The sequence below is a fragment of the Cydia fagiglandana genome, chromosome 20 (genome assembly GCF_963556715.1).
Source record: "Cydia fagiglandana chromosome 20, ilCydFagi1.1, whole genome shotgun sequence".
Taxonomy (NCBI): Eukaryota; Metazoa; Arthropoda; class Insecta; order Lepidoptera; family Tortricidae; genus Cydia; species Cydia fagiglandana.
Window position 1 is genome coordinate 12,802,806 of NC_085951.1, and position 23,663 is coordinate 12,826,468.

Genomic DNA, 23,663 nt, shown 5'->3' on the forward strand with positions numbered 1-23,663 from the left:
CTCATGTGTTCGTGACCCTCAGTCATGAGGAATCGAGGAAAAAGAAGAAGAAATTAAATATGAAACTACATCATTTAAGTAGGTACTAAAACTGTTTATCTAAATTATCTGTGTCTCGTCTTATTATGTGTAAATCACAAGAGAATATAATACTAACACTATTATATTCGGTAATAACTACCCTAAGTAGGTACCTAAAGACGAAACACGATGCGCCCTTCCCACAATATCTTGCGGCGTAACCTTCAAATACCTAACTCACCTTAAACCTATATTAATTTTAAAGTAGATCATAACATCAGCTGAAAAGCAACTTAATATTTATGACACATAATTTTGACGCCTCAGAGATAAACGTCCCAAAGAAAGAAGGTACCATAAATGTACGAGACTCATACAGTCTTATGACGTCCTTGAGGTAATAGCTCTTTTATCTCGGTCGTCTTGAGCGGGTATATAGGTTATAGGTTATAGGTTATCGCGGGCTTGTTTTCCGCAACTCGACGTCTATTATTGCGCCTATTTTGCGTGATGGGATGGCTGCACTATTCCTGCCAACCCAACTCCACCAAGAAGCCTAGCAGACCCTTAATGTTGCCGACGACTTCTGGGAGAGACCCCGGTGAGCCGAGGTGTTGTGCCCGGTATTTTGCCACCCCTGGGCATTCGAGAATGACGTGGGCGGCTGTCTCCTCTGCCTCCATGCATGCTCTGCAGAGGGGGCTATCTGTAACACGTAGGGTTAATAGGTGTTTGTTAAATGAGGCGTGTCCAGTTATTGCCCCAGCTAAAAGCCGGAGCTGTGGTCTCTTCAGCTGTCGAAGCCTCCGCGACAGATTGGGGTTGAGTGTCGGGAGGGCTTCCTTCGCCTGCCTGCATGTGCCTAGGTTAGACCAATATTGCTGGTGTTTTACCTTGGTGTTGTGTCGCAGCGTGTTCCGGAGCCAGGCATATGGCAGAGGTAGGATTGGCTCAGGTCCTGCCACCTTCAGTTCCGAGCCTCCTCTCGCCAGGATGTCGGCTGCATCGTTACCTCGTGAGTTGCTGTGTCCTTTGATCCACTGCAGAGTTACGCCATTGGTGGTACATACCTCTGACAGAGCTTTGTGACATTCGTAAATTAGCCCTGAAGTGAAAGTAAAACTTTGTAGAGCTTGTAGTACTGACCGACTATCAGAGAGTATGCGGATGGGGTAGTCCATTGCTTCCCTTGAGACGATTGCGTGTGCTGCCATTATAATGCCCATACATTCCGCCTGGAAGACTGTGTTATGGGCACCAAGTGGTGTCGAGATGTGTATGTTTAGGTCTTGAGCGGGTATTTTCTTTATAACGCTGAACGTACTTCAAACCTGAAATTGGATAACATTCATGATTATGAATACAGGTGGGTTAGTTAGTAAAATATTCAAATGTTAGAACATGCGCCGCATATTTTCACGAGGTCACTTTTATAAAGGCTAAAGTGCGCTGAAGGTTAAATACAACATGTACTTATTAGCCTCCAGACAAGCATTAAGATGTAACGTATGCCGGTTAGGGTATGCTATAAAAGGTTTTTTTTAAATCAAGTCTATGAACAAATTATAAAAACTGTTGGAATATAAATGGGTGGAATATTTTTGCTATCGCGACATGTAATGTTCTTAATTAATTTAATGATTAGGTTTTTGAGATCCATTGTCCCCAAATGAGCCTGACAAAGTAACAACGTGGTGTAAGATAGTTATCCAGCAATAAGTATTTAATAACTACACTCTACACATACGAAAACGATGTTTAATCCAAAAGAGGCACTGAGGCAAAAAAACTATAAAATAATGTTAAATATTTAGCCATCAAGCCTACTAAATACCTACCCAACTACCTACCTAAATTATTATTAATAAGAGTCAAGACGATTAAATTTACGATAAAGGCTATTAAAATCGATTGTTAATATTTTCTATCGACTTTTCTCCTCACTACGACTGCTAATCTTCGTTCGATGCGGCGACGGACGAGCGCCTGATCAGACCGATTGGCAACCGCAACTTACACAATTTACAACCAAAACTACACCTTATGTTCTATCTTACAAGTCTCATTTCTCTTTGACAGATCTTGTTACATTTATGATCTTGTTTCCAAGTCTGATTCATTTTATAGATACAAATTTTCTTGTACAAAAACCATTATTAATTGATCTATTTTCCTCAGAAAGAGAGGGAAAGGGCGATAAGAATCATAATTAAATGTAGCCCGATAATAGATTCCTTATAAAGACCTTCATTTGTATGCGATACCTAATTATCGTCGGTTTTTCATTGAAAAGGGAGTTAGGAAATTTATTAATTAAGATTTTAAGGGTTCTTTTGAAAGCCCTTTTCTGATGTATTTCATTTCATTCAGGGCAAGTGAAACACGTTTTGCATGTTTTTATATTAAACTAGCTGTGCCCGCGGCTCCGCCCGCGTGGAATTCGGTTTGTGTCAGTTAGCTGCTAAATATATAAAAAATAGTAAATTACATTACGCTGTATTTTTTTATTCAAAAAATTATAAAATTTATAATTTCTTGCATGATAATTTCTTAAAATAATTCTATCTTATTGTTTCATACTTTTTAGAGCGCTATTTGTAGTAGTCCGACTACGCCCGACTCTTTTAGTATGAGAAAGTCGAAGGCGCCCTGCTTTGGAACGCGTACAGCGTGTCACGTACGTCGGTCTACTCCCGACGCTTTGAATATGAGGGCGCCGAAGGAGCCCGGCTTTGGAACACGCACAGTAAGTATGTCACGTACGTCGGTCTACGCCCGACTCTTTGAGTATGAGGGCGCCGAAGTCGCCCGGCTTTGGTAACCATACAGCGTGTCACGTACGTCTCTTTTAGTATGAGAAAGTCGAAGTCGCCTGGCTTTGGACCGCGTGCAGCGCGCCACGTTGTCGGGATACACCAGAATCTTTTAGTATGAGGGCGCCGAAGGCGCCCGGCTTTGAAACGCGTACAGTGCGACACGTACGTCGGGTTAAGTCCGAAGCAGTGCCGGATTAAAATATTTTGATTTGACCATGGTGCCCCCTCTCCCTAGGGTAATTAAGATTACATTATTTTTTTTGGTAAATTGAGTGAAGTTTATTGCCGCATTACAGCTGAGAATGGAAATCAGTCACATCATTTTATCTCGAAAATTGACAGTGCCGCAGCAGTAATGTTGCAACAGAGTACCTAATGCTGCTGCAGTCGTCACCCGAATGTCACCTTTATCATATCCTAGGTTTGAAAACGCGAGCGAAACGAGCGCGAAAATTTTTCGATATACAAACGCAATTTGATAGACAGTTGTACATTTTTACTTTTAGTATGGAAATCAGTCACATCATTTTATCACGAAAATGTACAGTGCTGCAGCAGTAACGTTGTAACAGAGTAATGCTGCTGCAGTCGCCACCCGAACGTCACCTTTATCATATCTTAGAAAGTGATTGAAAACGCGAGCGAAGTGAGCGCAAAATTTTTTAGATATAAAAACGCAATATGATAGACAGTTGTACATTTTTACTTTTAGTATGGAAATCGGTCATATCATTTTATGACGAAAATTGACAGTAATGTTGCAACAGAGTAATGCTGCTGCAGTCGCCACCCGAATGTCACCTCTATCATACCTTAGAAAGTTATAAAAAACGCGAGCGAAGCGAGCGCGAAAATTTTTCGATATAAAAAACGCAATTTTACTTTTAGTCCCAACCAGGCGCGAATCCAGGATTTCATACAAAGAAGGGATGGGATAGTTTTCTACCAGCCTAGCTTCGCATAGGGCTCGATATTTAAGGGTTTCAGCGAGGTTAATTTCATGCATAAAAGATGCAAGAAAGCAGAGCTTGGAATTGACCAAGAGAATTGAATTGGCGAAGTGTGAGCAAGGCAGAAGGCCCAGCTGCGAAAGAGGAAAGCTTGGATCCACGCCCAAGTGTAATTAAGGCAGAAGATCAACTTTGCCGTAAGGCAGAAGGCCTCGCATAACACCTAACGCCGAACCGCAAAAGAGTAAGAGAGTGAAACCCAGATAAATAGAATAAATATATACCTACATACAAACACGAACGCTGAAAAAACAATACACTCTCTCTCTCTTTTTTTGGGTAAGTAGTCGTGAAAAAGATGTCACTGTGCAATGAGGGGTAATTAATTTACTGTCGTTTAATTTTGTTGTATATTATTAAATCGACATAATTATTCAATTTTTGTTGATGTCCTGTAAACTTAGAGTTAATTTGGCAAAAACCTTGCTCGGTGGCTATAGGGAATATTAGGCAAAGATCTGCGTAGGTGGCGCTAGTTGTACACATACAGTAAACAAACATCAATGACACATGGCCTACCGTGAAACACGACAATCGAGGGTTCGATTTCTGCCTCTTTATCACTCTCGCATATTCGAGCGATAAAGAGGCGGATAACTAAATTTCGATTTTCGCGTTTACCGGTAGGCCCTTGTTAACAAACCGCCTTGATGCATCAATGTCATATTTTATTGTCTGTGAAAACTTGTCAAAAAACAGTGTAAGTAAGTGTAAGGTACAGTAGGTATGTATAAGTTAGTCTATGAATTTACTGAGTCGGTAGTGCTGCACTCTGGCGGCAGAACATTGCAGTAATATCCCCTATTCATGTCATTGCGTATTCAGCGCCATCTGTTAGTTTACCAGGGTACTCAATAGTGGTAGCACATATTTGAAAAAAGTTTGCCCCTCCTTCCTAAGTAGCGCCATAAGATTCAGGGGCAAACTTAGATCAAGCGAGTGTTGTGGCTACCCCCCCTTTTAAGGGTTGAATTTTTATAGCCTATAACCTGGCCGGAGATTTTCTCCACAGATTAGTAAAGTTTGCATCAAAATCCGTTCAGCCGTTTTCACGTGATGCGCGTTCAAATAAACAGACAAACAGATAAACAGATAAACAGATAAACAGACAAACAGACAAAAATTCTAAAAACTGTTGGAACGTGTTCTGTTATCGATTCTAAGTAGCCCCAGCCAACTTTTTTTCAAATATCTTCCATGTACAGACTTTCTACCCTCTACAGCTTTATTATATGTAATATAGATAATATAGATAATATAGATATAGATATAGATAGATAGATATGTATAGATAGATAGATAGAGTGGTAGTTGATGTGAAAGTTAGTAGAATATGTAATACGAGTATGTATGTTACCAAATCAAACAAAATCGAACTGATTTGGATGGCAGGCAGGCTTGAATAAAATAGTTTTATTTATTTATTACTCAGATAAGTGGCACGGCATTACAGTAAACACCAAGGCACTGTGAAACCATGAAAATAAGAATACATGAAAAAACGACTGTCTGTTGCACACGAAAATGTACCCAAATTTATTGTAAGTTCGTTTTGGTCACTAGTGTCAAAAACATACAGAAATTAAACTTGAGTACAGATTCGTCACTGCTGACGAAAGTGCACTAAAAATACATAAACGCGTTTTTAGGAACTTAGTCGAAAAGTGACGAATGTGTACGGGATCACACAGGACTGTGTGGACTGAATGTAGATGTAGTGACAGAAATTGAGACAGGTATGTTGAGATGGTTTGGACATGTGGAAAGAATGAGTGAAAGAAGGCTGACAAAGAGAGTGTATGAGGGAGAAGTGGAAGTGGGAGTTGGAAGGAGTAGACCTCGGCGGACTTTCTCTGATCAGATCGGGGAAATCCTGAAGAAAGGCCAGGTCAAGAGCACCCTAAACCGGCGAGCGTGTATGAGGAATGTTATGAATGTGAAGGAAGCGAAAGAGGTATGTCAGGATCGTAGCAGGTAGAAATCCCTGGTCTCTGCCTACCCCTCCGGTAAATAGGCGTGATTATATGTATGTATGTAGGTATGTATGAAAACAAAAAAAAAACAAAGAAAAATTAAACATTAAGTAAATTTGGCCGACGACATAATAGCGTGGCTCCGTTGCGTCGTCTGACTTGGTGTTAGAGTTAGACCAAGAAAAGTCTGCAGCGATTTTGATAGCCCACGCAGTGCAAGTGTTATTTTAATTTCAAACTTCGTTATATAGCTCCGTCCTTCAGCGATTCAGTTTAGGTCCTAAAAAGAATCGCAATAAGGACATCATGGTAAGGCCCATGGGCATTTTAATATGTCACCTGTTATCGTCATGTTTTCACATATATAATGAAGCAAGCTGATCCTCAAGTTTAATAAATGATTAATGAGTATACTGCAACCCTTTGGCAACCTCGACATTCATGACTATTAAACGTAAGCAGTCAAAGGGATGAATAGACGAACGGGTGGCTACACCGGGATTAAGCGTCACACCTAATTCAGATGTCATATCTGGGTCATATATTATACGTATCGCATTATGAACCGTTCATAAACTGCAAATTAGGCCCAGTATAAAGGTAAACTAGTTAAAACAAATGCGTAAAAATCGTTATCGATCTAATAATGAGATAATGACATTCGAATTTCGAACATCTCTGAAAAACAAATGAGTTTGATTTGACCTAGCATAATTAGTTAATTAGGTACCTTAAAATACTCTTGTGGTGTTTTTATAAAACTAGCTTTCCGCTCATTTCATAAATCTACACTACATAGTATTGTTATACCTTTTATTAAGTAGCACTGTAGCAGTAACATAAATTACCAATAACAATTGGGGGCTTATAAAAGTGTGTATGGAATAAGTCTATTCGCCCTTAAATCTTATACCTACCTAAAAAAATTTAAAAAGAAGTCAAATGAAGGGCATAGTTATATTAGTTATGGTGAAAATACAATAAATTGATGTGATTAAAAATATTTGCACGGCGGTAGCGGTCGTCCACCAGCCTTTTAATGCCTAAATGCGATCCGTCTAATATCATTGCAGGGTGGAAATTATATAACAATAAATCCATTTATAGTAACAGCACCAGTCATGGGACATTTAAGAGGAAATTTTGAGTATTTATGATATTTCCCGTATACATGTAAATGGTCTACCGCTTAGCGTGTTAAAAGATGAAAGTCCTATCCGTCTTTCATGTTTTAGGCGTGTTGTATGAAAGATACAGCAATTAGTTTCCACATATTTAACAAATTAAAACTATGCTTTTTTTCTCCAGTCATGGACACCAAAGCTCCAGTAATGGGCTCCCGGTAATGGACGTGGATCCAGTAATGGACCCCCTATAATGGACATTGCTCTATCAGTATAAAATATTGAAATGGGGAATAAGTTACGACAAAAAAATCAATTTTTGGTATAAGCTTTTATCGCTGAATGTATTTTTCTTTCCACAGCCAATTATTATTGTATTAGATCCATCAAGACAATTCTAATATACCCAAACACAATTAGTTAGGGTTTATTGCGATAAAGTTCCCATGGCCACCTCCTGTCTCCATCATCAGATTAGGTCCATGTTATCATAATATTGCATTATCATCCGATTTGCATACTTAATTACGTACTTACACAAAATTTCAACTGAATCACCAAGATTGGACCCACACTAACTAACAGGGCAAGTTAAATAAAAGTTTGGAAAAACGATATTAATTTATCCGAAGTCCGAGAATACCTCCTGGTCGACATATTTCGTAACTACATTTTACTTCTGTATTGTGTACATGAAATTATGGCATGGCAAGCATCATTCTGTCAAATGTCCCATCATAGGAGGTACGCAGTTTTACAGCTCCTATAATGGGATTGGGCCAAATACCACTATTTTTTTACATCTGTGGAGTCACAACATACTGTGTTGTATACCTTATCTCATGGTAAATTCAATTAACAAAACACATTCTAGTTTTCATAAAGTATTAATTAATTGAAATTTAATAAATTAACTCACCTCTCTTAGCGAAGTTGTTAAGAATTCGTAGTGGTATTTTTTTTCAGTGACACGACAACTTTTGGGTTGACGCCAATTTCTTAAAAAGCCACCAAATTTAATGAAACTTCAAACTGAAACAGCTCTAGGACTCTTATTTATGATAATATACAGCCAGTGTTTATAAACTACTTTTAGATACTTATTTTAGAGGAATTTTGTGAGTGTCTAGATAATGGGCGTGGAACCAGTAATGGGACAAAAAAATCTAGCGTCTCATCTTGTGACTCCATTGGAGAAGCAGGTTCCGATATGTTGACTCTTGGAGAGCGAAATGCCGACTGAGGTCCGGGTGCGATTTTATTATCGCAGTGCGCGCAGGGCCATACAACTCCGTATGCTGCAATTCACTTTGTGACAATCGCGTCGCGAGCAGTCGCGGAAAAATGTGACAAATCACAATTTTAAAATCGCTGCGATTTTTTTGTCGCATATGCGCGCACTGCCGTGTATATATTACATACGTTACATTTCTGCGACTAAATTATCGCGCGACAAAAAGTCGTGGTGCGCGCTTGGCCTAATATTTTACATATTATTTATCATAGATTCTTTATAAGGCACCATCATACACGACACGAGCTGTTTTTCTAAAGAATTTCAGTGCCTAAATCTCTATGGGCAATTAATTAATTCAGAATGAACTCCCTCACGACTATGACCATACATAGAGATCTTTTCCTACAAAAAAATAAATTATTGGATGACCATGTATATTCAGACTCTGAATTTCTCAAATAATAATATAATATAAATAATATTATCTAAAGTTGATAAATAGATTGTATTAGATTGTTAGTAATTTAAGAAAAACAAGTTAAATATCTGTTATTAATAAAATAAAAGTGGGTAGGTAATATTAAAGTAGGTTAGATTTGGCTTGGCCAGGTTTTATCAGAATTACAATATATATAAAATGATTGATATAATGAAAACTGGCCAAGTCAAATCTAACCTACTTTAAGATCTCACATTTTTTTAAATAACAGCAATTGTTATAGGTATCCAATAAAGCAAAGAAATAGAGTTTAATACTTGTTTATAATGTTATTTTGTTCCTATAAATACATATTTGGATTTTGCATAGAACTTGGCAGTGGCACTCATTTAGATCTCCATTCTTTTTGCGGCGAGCCCCACAGCCAAGCATAACTTTTGTATTGAACTTGGCTCTCCTTTTTTACATTTATGTTTTTGGTGGGATAGGGTATACTACTATATACCCAAATTTCAATTGCTTATCGTTTATGCCCAACCAGTCATTTATATCCAAATTTAAAATGCTCTAGTGCAGAAACATATCATTTTCTGCACATCTTTTAAAACAACAATGACCCTCTTTCAGAGCATGAGAAATGAAAAAAAATATTTGTATGCAGAAGCGGTCGGTCGCCCACCATACTTTTATCCTATTAATGCTTTTAATTTAATGCAATACGTCATATCATAAGTCATAATGCGGCAAACTGGGAGTACTGGCTGGCCACTGCACACTTGCACAGATGACACCGCCCCGAGCGAGTGATAATTTTCAACTAACCAACTCACTAATCCACCCGACGAAGCTTAATTCTCTGCCGAGTTGAGAACATACCGCGATTACGATTTTTCAAATATTGTACTGAACAAATTGATTCTCAATTTGAGATGGTTACACGTGGAAAAAATTAGTAGACTTCGGCGGACTTTCTCTGATCAGATCGGGGAAATCACCACGCACCCTAAACCGGCGATCGTGTATGAGGAATGTTATGAAAGTGAACATGTGTCATTTTCCATGTATTTGTGTCGGCATTACAGATTGGATTTTGTATGTGAGTGAAAGAGCGCCTGTGTGCACGTTTCCCCCCGCCAAAAATGGCAGAACGATTTGTACGATAAGATATCGCTTGGGACGCTTGGGCTCCTCCCTTCCGACGTGTCGGAGGATGTTCGAAGCCTGACACTGTCAATTTCCTGTACAGTTCTGCGAAGCCTCTACTTTATATGATCCAAACAGATTTTGTCGTGCTTTTCCATGCCTTTCCGAAAGGCCAAATGCGGCCCGCGTCGCGTTCCAATCCGGCCCGCCGACACCCAAAGCGTCCGGCCCGCGGGAGCCAGGCCCCAGGGGTTCAGCCCTAACAGCAGCAACCAGATACAGCCCCGGCGCTGACGGTGGCCCGCGCGAGGTTTCTGAGGGGCAATATGGCCCTCAGGTAAAATAGTTTGGAGACCCCTGGTCTAGGGTGGAACGGACCTGATCTGCCCATCTTGTTGGACTGCGACCTCTTGGTCATTTGCCACCAACCTTGCCAGTAACGATGACGATAATTCTATAGTTCGTTTTTTTTAGCATTAGAAATAACTAAATAGAAGGTAAACAATCTTGATGTGTCTTTTTATTGAAAAACACATTTTAAAAATAAGTTACGGCAAACATGTGACAATTATAAATCGAATACGATCATTTTATATTCTTCTGCTTTCATAAGTAATAGTTTTTGATTTTTAAAAAGCGTTTTTCAATTAACAGACATGTCGAGATCGCTTACCTTCTTGCAAGTTCTTTCTAATGCTAAAAAAAACGAACTATAGGGTCGGTTGCACCAAATTGTTCGTATCGTTAAAGAGTTCGCTAAATTATTATGTATAGAAAGTTTCTTAGTAAAGCGCCGGCGCGCCGGCTGACGTTGATCAGTCAGTCAAATGTGGTTGGTGCAACTGGCCCCTAGCCTTACATTATTTTAAAAGTCTGGGGTATAAATTTGAGCCTAATGTGCCCCTAACCTCGCAGCGACATGTCAGCCTACACTAAATACTGCTCGACACGATTAACCCGCGCAATCACGACTCGTGGCGGCTAGCTGTACCGACAATTACAAATTTAATCCAGTCATTAGAAAGACGGTATTGGGTGAAATGAAACACATATCAGAAAAACCGGACAAATGCGAGTGGGATTCGCCCACCGAGGGTTCCGGGTTATAGCGGCAAGAGGAATAAGTCTAAGAATAAGTCATCTGTGAAAAGTACAACTGTCTAGCTATCACGGTTCATGAGATACAGCCTGGTGACAGACAGACGGACAGGGGGACAGTGGCCTTGATAATAGGGTCCCCGTTTTTACCCTTTGGGTGCGGAACCCTAGGAAGGTCACTTCTACTAAACATCGTAAGTTAACGAACCGATTACATGTATAATCACGTTTTTCATATTTGAGTCTCAAGTTAAGTACGAGTAACCTTCTGAAAAAAATTGTCTCCTATGTAAGTGTGTATGTCTACAGGAAATACGCGAAGATGCTAGATTTATTTAGGTTTAATATTCCATATTGTGGAAAATATGTAGTTCCCAAAAAGTATTTGAAGTAAATTCCAACTTACCACCACCACGTAAATAAATAAGGATCTCGGGAGCCTCACAGGCCAATTCGAGTTTCAGATATTCGATCTGTTTTCGATATGATACTAGTCAGTGTCAAGTAACGTTTTTGGTTGAGGAAATGTTACCTTTGACACTGACAGATTTATCATATCGGAAACAGATCGAATAACTAAAAGTCGAATTGGCCTATCAGAGTCGGCGGCATCGACTTGCCAACTTGTTAGCTCTAATCACAGGCCTGGCTAGTAACTTGCGCTAACTGTGTTTTCTCTCGTCTTTGGCTATTCCTAGTTCCTAAGGTTGATGCTTAAGGAAAACCAGTGTCAATAGAGTTATATCTGTCGCAGTCAGATCGTATAATCCGCCGTATTACATTACGGCTAGCCGTTTTCAAAAACAGGGGCGTTTTGAAATGCGGCGGTTGGACGATTAGCCGGATTGAATGCGGCTGAATGAGAATCCGCCGGAATGTATTCGGCGCCATATTCCGACGTTCTTTAACACGGCTAGCCGTAATGTAACGTCAAATCATGGGATTAGTTGTCAAGCGGATCCCAGGCTCCCATGAGCCGTGGCAAAATGCCGGGATAACGCCAGGAAGAAGACAGTATAATAGCTTATTGTCAAATTGAGGCGAATGCTCGGCTCGAGAGAGTAATACAGGGTGGCTGAGGCTATTGTTACAGTTAGGAATCCCAGTGGCATCCGACAACAGACCGGAACTGCTTTGATATGTTATAAGTCATTAGCAATTGTTAACAAGTAAAGTTTAAATCAAGTAAAAAATCATTTGCAAAACCGAAGTGATCCCATAAGTGTTCCGTCACCAAAGTTTTGTACGGAACACTAAAAAAGTATAAACAAGTAACCGTCAAAAATATTTTTGATACACACTTTTATTGCCGATTCTTTGCATGCCTATCAAGTACTTCTCGAGAGCTTGCAAATGAGCCTCAATGTGTTTATGTTTTTCCATCGAAGAGTTCCTTTGGCTACCTTCCGAGTGTATCATCAGATCAGGTCCATGTTAGTATATTATTGCATTTGTCATCGTAAATATGGAAATATGCGAAATTTCAGCTCAATCAGACACCCGGAAGTGGTTCAAATTTAAGTTACAAGATTACAAAGAGATACCTATAGGTATAAACGCAGTGAAGCTATTCATAAAAGTGTGTACCATAGTTTAATAAAACATGGTCTTCTCTTCCCAGAGTGACACAAGCCTACGTCACAATAACATGGCCGCTATATATAGCGCTATCGCATATTGTCATATAGCGCTGTCGCATGATGACGTAGGCTCGTGTCAGTCACGTGACCACGAAAAGACGGGAAGAGAGTACCAGGCGGAGTATATTATTATACCATGGTGTATACCTAATAGCGACTGCACATATTTAACGAAGCAGCGATTATTCATTTGCATTTAACTTTTCTATGCGAATCCTTGCATAAGCCAGTTTCTGCTGCATTTTATAAGAACTCGAATAAAATTTAATTTATCCTTAACTTGGAACCCACAATAATACTGTGTAGATGGTTAAAGTTCCTCGAATAAGATATCCCGCGATTCTTTTTTAGGGTTCCGTACCCAAAGGGTAAAACGGGACCCTATTACTAAGACTTCGCTGTCCGTCCGTCCGTCCGTCCGTCCGTCCGTCCGTCCGTCCGTCCGTCTGTCACCAGGCTGTATCTCACGAACCGTGATAGCTAGACAGTTGAAATTTTCACAGATGATGTATTTCTGTTGCCGCTATAACAACATATACTAAAAACAGAATAAAATAAAGATTTAAATGGGGCTCCCATACAACAAACGTGATTTTTGACCAAAGTTAAGCAACGTCGGGAGGGGTCAGTACTTGGATGTGTGACCGTTTTCTTTTTGCTTTTTTTGTTTTTTTTTTGCATTATGGTACGGAACCCTTCGTGCGCGAGTCGGACTCGCACTTGCCCGGTTTTTTTTATATTTTCAATGGTTACTGCCGTGACTTTGTCTGCGTGAAATGATGATGATGATGATTGATAAAAACTACCCTACATCCTTTCTCGGGGCCTAAACCCTCCAAAATACCAAATTTTGTCCAATATAGACAGACATGGTCGTTTCTCAAAAAGTTGGCACCGCCAGGTTAAAATTTATGTTTTTCAAAAATTTTGCATTTTCGCATTTTTTTTTATTGGGATCGTTAAAAGGCAACTTAAACTATTAGAAAATGTGGAAGGGAAGCAATTCCTTCAATTAGTTTAGAAGACATAGGCGTTTGAAATTCAGGTGAATGATATCAAGGGCAGGTGAAAGATATTTTGTCTCCAGGTTATCGATAGTAGAAGCAGGTTATCGAGAAATAAGTACAAATTCCAATAAAAATATTGACAGGTTATCGAGAGGCGTCATTAACCTGTGTCCGTTGCCGTTAACCTGGTTTCTTGTCATCATTCACCTGTAATGAGTGTCATCCACCTGTCCACCACATCATTTCAATGCCTTCTAAAAAGAATCGAAAAATGTGTCATCATCAATAAAAAGGGAACTTATTGTCCACCACGATGATTAAAATTTTGGATTCTGACCCACCTCACCTTCGATTCGATTCCCAATTTAACAACAAGTTTCTGTGAATAAGTAAACATTCAATCTTGCTGTCTATTCACCCTGGCAGTACCTAGTGGAACTCAGGTTTGGTGCAACATAGACACACGCTGTTTTGGTCATTCGACACGTCTTGATGAGGACTTGGGAAAGCAGTACCCAAGATAGAGCTGATGATGAACCCTCGCAGTACCTAGTGGAACTCAGGTTTGGTGCAACATAGACACACGCTGTTTTGGTCATCCAACACGTCTTGATGAACACTTGGAAAAGTGGTTACTAAGATAGAGCTGATGCTGAACCTTCGCAGTACCTAGTGGAACTCAGGTTTGGTGCAACATAGACACACGCTGTTTTGGTCATTCGACACGTCTTGATGAGCACTTGGGAAAGCAGTACCCAAGATAGAGCTGATGCTGAACCCTCGCAGTGCCTAGTGGAACTCAGGTTTGGTGCAAGGTCAGGTCAGGTTAGGTCCGGGTTCAGGTTTAGATAAGAGCCGGGATCCAGGTCTAGGTCCGACTCCGGGTTTGAGTCTAGGTCCGGGTCCGAGTCACAGTCCGGGTCCGAGTCCGGGCCCGAGTCTGGGTCCGGGTCCCAGCCCCAGTCCCAATCCAAGTCAAAATCTAAATCGCCAAACGTGTACTATGCATCGTTGAAGAGTTCTGTTCTAATCATCATCAGCAGTTCCACTTCATCAAATGCGACAGTTTTTAATGAAAATGCTTGATTTTCTAATGAAAATCCAAAAGTCACTATACGCATGCCTTTAAGATTTGAGGAGTTCCCTCGATTCCTCATGGATCCCATCATCAGAACTCGAGATTGACAAAAATGCAGCTTATAAACTTATCTTGCTTAACAAACATAACGAAGAGGACAAATCGCCAAACGTGAACTATGCGTCGTTGAAGAGTTCCGTTCTGATCTTCATCAGCAGTTCCACTTCGTCCAATGTCACTTTTGTGAATGTATATGCTTGATTTGTAAATAAAAACACAAAAATCACTATATGCATGCCTTTAAGATTTGAGGAGTTCCCTCGATTCTTCATAGATCCCATCATCAGAACTGGGTTTTGACAAGAACGGGACTAATCTGCATATACTTATACTTTTTACAAAACATTTTAATATATGTCTAAAACTAAAAACCCTCATAAGGTACCTTTTCCCGTGGGACGTCACAAATCTAGTTTGAGTATATGTAACGTGGATTTTAAATAATTATCGATCACCTGTCATATGGCAGGTGAATGACGCTTCGTTCACCTGCCATTGCATCATTCACCTGACTTTTTTGGACAGGTTAACGAGACTTAAGAAAGAAGTACAAAAATTTCAATAATATGCAGCTTTAACAGACAGGATAGTTTTTATTCCTAAATTAACACACAAAAGCGATATAACCGCTATATAATTATATAGTTACGAGTATTAGTTGTGGTATCAGTGACATTAACCTGCCGCAAAATCTCATCCACCTGGCAGTTTTAGCCAGGTGGACGATATGCAGGTGATGGGGAAAATGGCAGTTATATCGCGAATACACAAAATGTATTAGCTTGATGAACTCCATACTTAGGCATATAAAACTAAACTATTGTTTACGTTACATATCTTGATAGTAATGCGATAGGTTACATAATTAGCAAGATATCGACTCCAGGATAAAGAGTACTTACCCATTACAAACTCCAATTTCCGATACTTTGTCGTTTGTGTTTTATTTGCGAAGCACAATAACCACGTCTTCGTCCTACCAGGTGATAGCTGATGAGTGACGGCTTCAGCTCGTGCGGAGTGAGACGGGAAAGGTGCAGTGGGGGTTATACAATCGTCGTGAACGTGACGCGCCAGGTGACTGTTAAGAATTGCCTTGGACAAACTTTGAAGCCGAATAACTTAAAATATAAGTATAATATTGTTATGCGATAGTAATACTTTAAAAGTTAAGGATATATGTTAATAAAATACGGTAATGCCGTTAAATTAAGTTAATATCTTGTGTGGTTTTCATAGCTCGGAACATCAGTACCTCGCGTTGGGACACGGCAGGTTAACGGATAAACGTAGTTACAATATTTTTTTTTGTAATCAATATTTATTAAATCTTTTTCAAAGTATTAGGCCTCTGTGTAAAAAGTCTCTCTAAATATGTATTAATTTTTTATATATAAAAATAGTACATAACGAAAAAAAAGTTCTAACATAAACCTATTTACAGGTGGCGGTGCCAACTTTTTGAGAAACGACCACATACGTTCGCATTTATAATATTAGTATAAAAATAGTAATAAAAATTTGGCTGTTTCATACATTTTGGCTGGTCCATTTTCTATGGAAGGGTAATTTTTTTTACGCGATTTCGGGGTCGGTCCCATAGTAAAAGTTGCTCAGTATAATCCCAAAACCGCAAACGGAAAGGCATTTATTTTTTAGCCACCCTGTAAATCTATAGATCGATAATAGCCGTATAGATCTCAACTGGCCATCACTCGCGTAACCATTGGGAATACAAGCAATGCCTGCATCTTGCAAACTTAACTTAATAACTTGAATCATAATAACCAGTTTGCGCATACGCACCCAACAAACCTATATCTATCTCCCTCCAATACACACTTAATGACCTTTAATGATACATCCGTCTCTCTCTAGAGGCTATCGCAAAGATGACCTTTTATTATTCTTGTCATTCTTAAAGTGTAGTGCGTAGGAGATGCTCGTTTTGTTAAAAATAATAAGGAAATAAGTGAAATATTAGTGAAAATACTTTTAAAATGGTAAGAAAGGTGTTTTTTTTCTTTAACTAGTGTTGTGCTTAAGTGATACGTAGTGATGTTAAAGGAAGTTTTATAATTATGTTTTAATTAGTGTTGTGAAGATGATTACCGGTTCTGGAGGTAGTTTTTTAATTATTTACGCCATAACGGATGTTCTAGACGGAATGACTGGTTTGTAATGTAATGGATTTTAAGTTTAGTTATTAGGTTACTGTAATAAGGAATCCCACCAAAAACATTCTGTAAAAAACTAGCCAAGTCTCGATGGAGCTGCTTGTTTATCTCTAAAAAGTAATGAAATCTAGACAAAGTCGTGCCAAGTCTAAGGTTCCTTACTGCGATTTCTTTATTATTATAGTTAATGTTGTGTGACTTGTAAGGAATAGGCAAAATAGGCAACTTTGTACAGCCGCCATCAGATATATCGGAGCGGCCAAGGTGTTCACAATATCTGAACAAGTACTGTAAACGCCTTGACAATAGAGGCGTGCTCAGATATTAATGAGCACCTTGGCCGCTCCGATATATATGATGGCGACTGTATCTACTCTTGTCCTCGTCACGTAACAATATCTGGGAGGCCGAGCTTTGCTCAGAAAACATATAAAAACTTAAAAAATGCGCGTTTTCCGATCCGAGATAACACCTAGATATGTAGATCGATTTATCGCCCCCGAAAACCCCTATATAACAAACTAGCTTTTGCCCGCGACTTCGTCTGCGTGGAGTTAGTCATTTGGGTATTTAATAAATAAATTGGGTAAATAAATGCCCTTGCCAGGATTCGAACCCGGGACCTCCCGCTTCGTAGGCGTGATCACTACTGACTATGCTAGGAGGCCGTAATAAGGTTTAAAATAAAAAAAAAGATTAAAAATATATAAAAAAACACCACTATAAATAGATTTTAACAAACTGGTTCTGTTTATTTACATTATTACATTGTTTAAAAATACCTAAACAATTGCCTTGGGTACTATTAGCAACTATAGTCTGTATCTTTAGGTAGCCTAGCGGTGAGAGCGTGCGACTTGCAATCTGGAGGTCGCGGGTTCAAACCCCGACTCGTACCAATGAGTTTTTCGGAACTTATGTACTTACGAAATATCTATTGATATTTACCAGTCGCTTTTCGGTGAAGGAAAAGATCGTGAGGAAACCGGACTAATCCCAATAAGGCCTAGTTTACCCTCTGGGTTGGAAGGTCAGATGGCAGTCGCTTTCGTAAAACTAGTGCCTACGTCAAATCATGAGATTAGTTGTCAAGCGGAACCCAGGCTCTCATGAGCCGTGGCGAAATGCCGGGATAACGCCAGGAAGAAGAGTCTGTATCTTTAGGTATTTAAATAAAAGTAAATAATCAATTTGTATATTTTCGGGTAGTTATAACATTTATTGGTTAACCAACCAAATACTAAACCGCCTGGATCAGTCACTGAACGACCTGACTTTAACCTAAATTATTTGATCATATAATTTTGTCATCTACCGACAACTGGTTTAAGGAGCCATTTGAGGGTAGATTTTGTTTACTTTTATTTAAATACCTAAAGATACAGAGTAAATATTATGCTTTAGTTACTATCAGCAAAGAAATATTGATTGCAGAAGAGGGTTAAAGTCTAAATAATCGTGAGAAAATACATTAACCTACCTAAATATCTTATCACTTCTAAGTGTGGCAATCATCTTGAAACATCCGCCCTTGACATCAAGTGGCAAGTGGAAGAACGCTTCGTTGTCATGTATGTACATGTACAAACATTAACCACATCCATATTCCTGTGAAGAAAATGGCCACAAGTTTGCAACTTGCGAAAATTATCCAAAATTTAACCTTTTTGGGTTCAAATTCAAAGATATCCCCATCGGAGTGGCTGAGGTGCTCAAAAAAATATGAACACGCCTTGACAATTAGAGACGTGTTCAGATATTTGTGAACACCTTGGCCGCTCCGATATATTTGATGGCGACTGTACAAATTACCTCGAATGAAATATGAAATAAACGGAACACAGTTTTGCTTTTGTTATGTTTCATTAGATTTTAAAACAAAACAAATTAAGTTCTATTATCATACCATTTGAATCAAAGACTTCCAATTTTCGTTGTATGGTGGGCCACTCTTCAATTTAAGGAAACTCTCACAGGAAACGAAAGTTTCAGTATGAAAACTAGGGCTTGCATTCCGGAATTTCGAAATTCCGGAATCGGACGAATTTTCCGATATTACAATTCCGGAATTGATACAACTGAATATCGAAAATTCCGGAATTGGATTTAAGTACTTTTTTAGGTTTATTATTGAAAATTTTAAGAACCTACACTATACTTGTGTCTTTTGTTGTTATTAAGTGCCTCTTAGTCGTTTAGTGAACTACTAAAACAGTGGGACAATAAGGGCTCTTAAAAAAAAAGCAAAGCGATTTACTTGCTTAGAATAGTCAGAATAGTCTGAATCCTTCAAAAGCGAATTTTATTTTTAAATTTAATAATATTTGGGAATACTAGGTTAGAAAAAGTAGTAAGCTATTATATTTATCTATTTTATAAAATTATGCATCGAATGGTTTGCTAGCAACTATAGTTTCGTCAAATGCCCCGTATCATTGAAGTGAATAAAAGTAACCATTAAAAAGCATCATTAACCATTAATTGTATAAAGTGGTAAAATAAGAGGTGAAAAAAAAACATAGCTACCTACTTCAAATTAAATTTCTCTGAAACAATACTAACTTTAATAAACGTAAAGTATCAGAATTTCACATTTTTTGTTGTTTTTTACTAAATAATCTAATAAAAATATGTTAAACCCTAATTCCGGAACCAGTTCCGGAATTCCGGAATTGGAATCCAATATCGAAAATTAGTTCCGGAATTGGTAATCATCCGATATTGCAAGCCCTAATGAAAATGGATAATTTCGATTCCCTCACACAAAAATGAGAAGTTTCCGAAATATTCGCAATTTTGGAAAAAAAATTTTGGTTAATCAGTAAATGTTAGAACTACCCGGAAATGTACAAATTAGTTGTTTAATTTTATTTAAGTAGGTACCTAAAGATACAGAGTATAAACTTATCATTTCTAAGAATTCTTCGTAGCAATCTTGAAACATCTGCCCTTGACATTAAGCAATATTTTGCTCGCCTAGCGCACACAAGCTCAAGGAAGACCCGGTAATTACGTCGGTGTGATTGTTTCTGCCTTAATTGATTACCACCATAGGCAGAGAGCAAGTGCAAATATTAGTCGGAAATAATCTGTGGTAAAAGTAATTAATTAGTGCTGAGAAGTAATGAACATAATCTGAGAAGCGTCATTAACCCTTAAATGCATGGTGTACGATGCAGCGTACATTACAAAAATATCTGATTTTATACGAAATTAGATAAAATGTATTTATTCCTATATATTATTTTAATAGTAAAACTCCGTTTGCTGATTTTTTACTTAAATAAACGCAATATTTTAATTTATAAAAATTACATTCGTTTTCAAGACGAAATGTCGGAAAATTTGAAAATATCCAGAGTTTGATGATTTTTAGTATGTGATTTTGGACGTTTTATTTGGGGATTGTAATTATTTTATATTTAAAAACTTTATCATAGGTGTATCTAAAATAGTGTATCTTTTTGATGGTAGTAAGATTTTTCATATATCTCTTCCTAATAATTATATATTTACATAAATATGATTTAGCTTATGCAACTTCTAACACTGATTTCGCAGTGAAATTCGATGTTATAATTAACACATATATTAATTTCGGGCAAAAAGAAAAACATTGCACTTAAGGGTTAATTAGAGTGCTTATACTGTAATCGAATTTGATTATACAGTGTTAAACAAAATGGTGCTAAAATAACAGTAACAATGAAGAATTAGGTTAATTTATTTATTTAAAACAATATAACAAAAAAAAGCAATATTGAATAACATTCTCAGTAATTCCCTAATTCAGTTGCTGATGCTAGAATTCTCCATTTAAATGTGCTCCCATTTTCAAATTTCTTCAAATAGTTAAAATGTATTCCTGAAAGCTGTAACTGACTCTCTGCCAACTACTTTTCAGTTTTATGGACTTAAAACGGAAGTTATTCGAAAGTAGGTTCTTCGATAGTTTTCCTATCAATGTGCCATCTTGAATTTTTCCGGTAATAGAAGTTAGAGAGCATTTGGGGGGCTTCTCTGGTATTTGTAGATATAAAGATAAAAATAAGATATGATTTAATTTATTTAACAAGACTTATTTGTTCAGACAAAAATAATACAAAAGTATAAAATCATAAGTGTAAACACTTACATCTAACATAATGTTAGAAGGCCGTAGATGATCAAAAACACAAAAAACATCTATAATTATTTAGAGGTGTAAATGACTCTAAGTGTCAGAACTCATATATATCATATAGTTTATCAAATTATCCTCAGAGATGTATAGGGTCTTCAAGAGTCAAAATCCTGTATAATTAACACATTCATTAAGAGAAAAGAAACATACCTACGAGGACCGAATGAGGCGTCTCACTGTAATTATACTCAAAAATAAAGTTACAGCTCGTGTTAGCTTAAATAGACCAAATTCTATTTGTACTTCAAACCTAGAATCGCCCCCCTGGCCACTTGCCAGGCCTCGAGCATCACACACCAACATCCTAATTTATAAGATTGGTCTGTCCAAGATCCTGAATGACCGAGCGAACTTTCGCGATTGCTTCCCGTACTTATGCTTATTAACTTGGCTGGTGGCCATCTTATGAGGTTCAGGATGTATTTGCGGGGCAACTTTGTAGTAATGTTCATTAATTGAAGTGCTGCGCTAGTAATGAAGTTATAAGCTCTCAGCTCTGGAGTTTTCTTTGTTATCTATTGGATTCAACTTATTGGGTTAAATATTAATCGACGATTGATCACTACTATCTTCTTATACATATTAATCTCGTATTAATTGAAATTTGGTTTAATTATCTCTCTGTTTTTATAGTGCTACTGTGATATATAATTTATTTACATAATATATATACAGTGGTACTACTAAACGAAATTAATAACTAGCTTAAATCCAAAATGCTACTTATATTGCGTTATGTTTTTATACCTTGTAACTAACTGTAACAAATAGAAAAGTTCTCCAAGTTAAAATATCTCTTCTGTAAAAAAAGCACAAATCTTTTGTAAACACTAGAGTTAGACCAAGAAAAGTCTGCAACGATTTTGATATAGCACACGCAGTGCCAGTGTTATTTATATGTCAGAACTCTTGACTTGTTGCAGACTTGTCTTGGTCTAACTCTAACATAAAATTTAAATATGTAAAATCCAATCTCTAAAACAACAGTAATTTAATTACTAATCGTAATTTCAATTTGTGTTAAACATAGCATGTAAAACCGACCTCTGACTCTCGGCCTATGATGATACACGAAAATGCAACGTAAACAATTATTTGCGTGCGCGCCACTCACAAGCGGTATTATGTTATGATTATGACAGTTTTAGGATAACGAGGAAATTAAGAACGTAGGCTATACGTACGAACGTATTGCTAAACCAGTGAATTTCATCGTTATTTATCTACTATATCCTCCTCCTCCTTGCGTCGTTATCCTCAGTGATGAGGGTCGTGAGGTCGTGACCTCCCTTCTGAATCACCTTCTCTTTCACAATTTCTCTCCATCTGGTTCTGTCCTTGGCGGTATGGACCAACCTTGCAACCTTGGTGGTTGCTTGGCTTGGTGGTATGGCTTGGATGGTTGGGTTGGTTGGTATGGTTCTACTATACAGGGTGATTCAGGAGACGTGAGCAGGACTAACACTGCGCATTTCGTAAATTATAAGCAAATGTTTTATATCAGTATTAGTGAGGTTAACGTTAATTTTCTAGTCGTGCTGAAAAAAAAAAGTTATTAATTTATTTACGACATGCATGGTCACCCTACAATTAGAATACTAAACTACCGATATTCTGTATCAAATTGAATGTCATCGGTCTGGTTACTTTTGAAAACTCGTATCTCACTCAAGTTTGACAGTTTATTTTCTTCGTAATCATAATGCTGTCATTACGGTTAAAGAGGTTTTATGTTTATTAATTAGGTCTTGTAGGGTGACCATGATTGTAGAGAATTAAATTTGTCCTCGCCAAAAAGTTAAAAAATAGGAAAAAGTGTGGTTGTTTCACCTAAATACGACGGTAATCGATCAATTATCAGTTACTGAGTGTGCAAGATCAGTCCTGCTCACGTCTCATGAATCACCCTGTATGTATATATACCTAATTAATATAATACGAGAGATTATAGGTATGTTTTTATTAATTGTATCAGTTTTTAGGGTTCCGTACCCAAAGGGTAAAACGGGACCCTATTACTAAGACTTCGCTGTCCGTCCGTCCGTCCGTCTGTCACCAGGCTGTATCTCACGAACCGTGATAGCTAGACAGTTGAAATTTTCACAGATGATGTATTTCTGTTGCCGCTATAACAACAAATACTAAAAACAGAATAAAATAAAGATTTAAATGGGGCTCCCATACAACAAACGTGATTTTTGACCAAAGTTAAGCAACGTCGGGAGTGGTCAGTACTTGGATGGGTGACCTTTTTTTTTTGCTTTATGGTACGGAACCCTTCGTGCGCGAGTCCGACTCGCACTTGCCCGGTTTTTTCAGGTTTGTTTTGAGGATCAAATGTGATTAAGGACCCAAAGCATTAAAGCATTACAAAAGTCAGAGATATATCGCTAAATTTCGAAATCCATTCGACCCTCTCAACAAATATCTTAAGGGGCCCACTGATTAACAGTCCGCCGGACAGTATCGGCCTGTCAGTTATTCGGAACTGTCAAAAGTTTGTTCTAACTGACAGGCCGATACCGTCCGGCGGATTGTTAATCAATGGCCCCCTTTACTCTCTATTACCTTTTCTTATCTTAATACCAAAATTGCATAATCTGACTGATGGATTTTGAAGTTTGAAGATCCAAGTTTGAAGTTAAACGACTCAAATG

The 23,663-nt window shown here is 38.0% G+C and overlaps 1 protein-coding gene across 2 annotated transcripts in view; it reads left to right on the top strand.

The window, feature by feature from the left end:
- Window positions 1-16,500: 16,500 nt before the first annotated feature.
- LOC134674464 (proclotting enzyme-like) overlaps window positions 16,501-23,663 on the top strand; it is a 61,193-nt gene continuing 54,030 nt past the window's right edge. For both annotated transcript variants that reach the window (XM_063532542.1, XM_063532543.1), the window contains exon 1: window positions 16,501-16,649. In XM_063532542.1, the coding sequence (XP_063388612.1) occupies window positions 16,647-16,649 (3 nt within the window). In that variant the 5' untranslated portion in view covers window positions 16,501-16,646. The remainder of the gene's footprint in view (window positions 16,650-23,663) is intronic.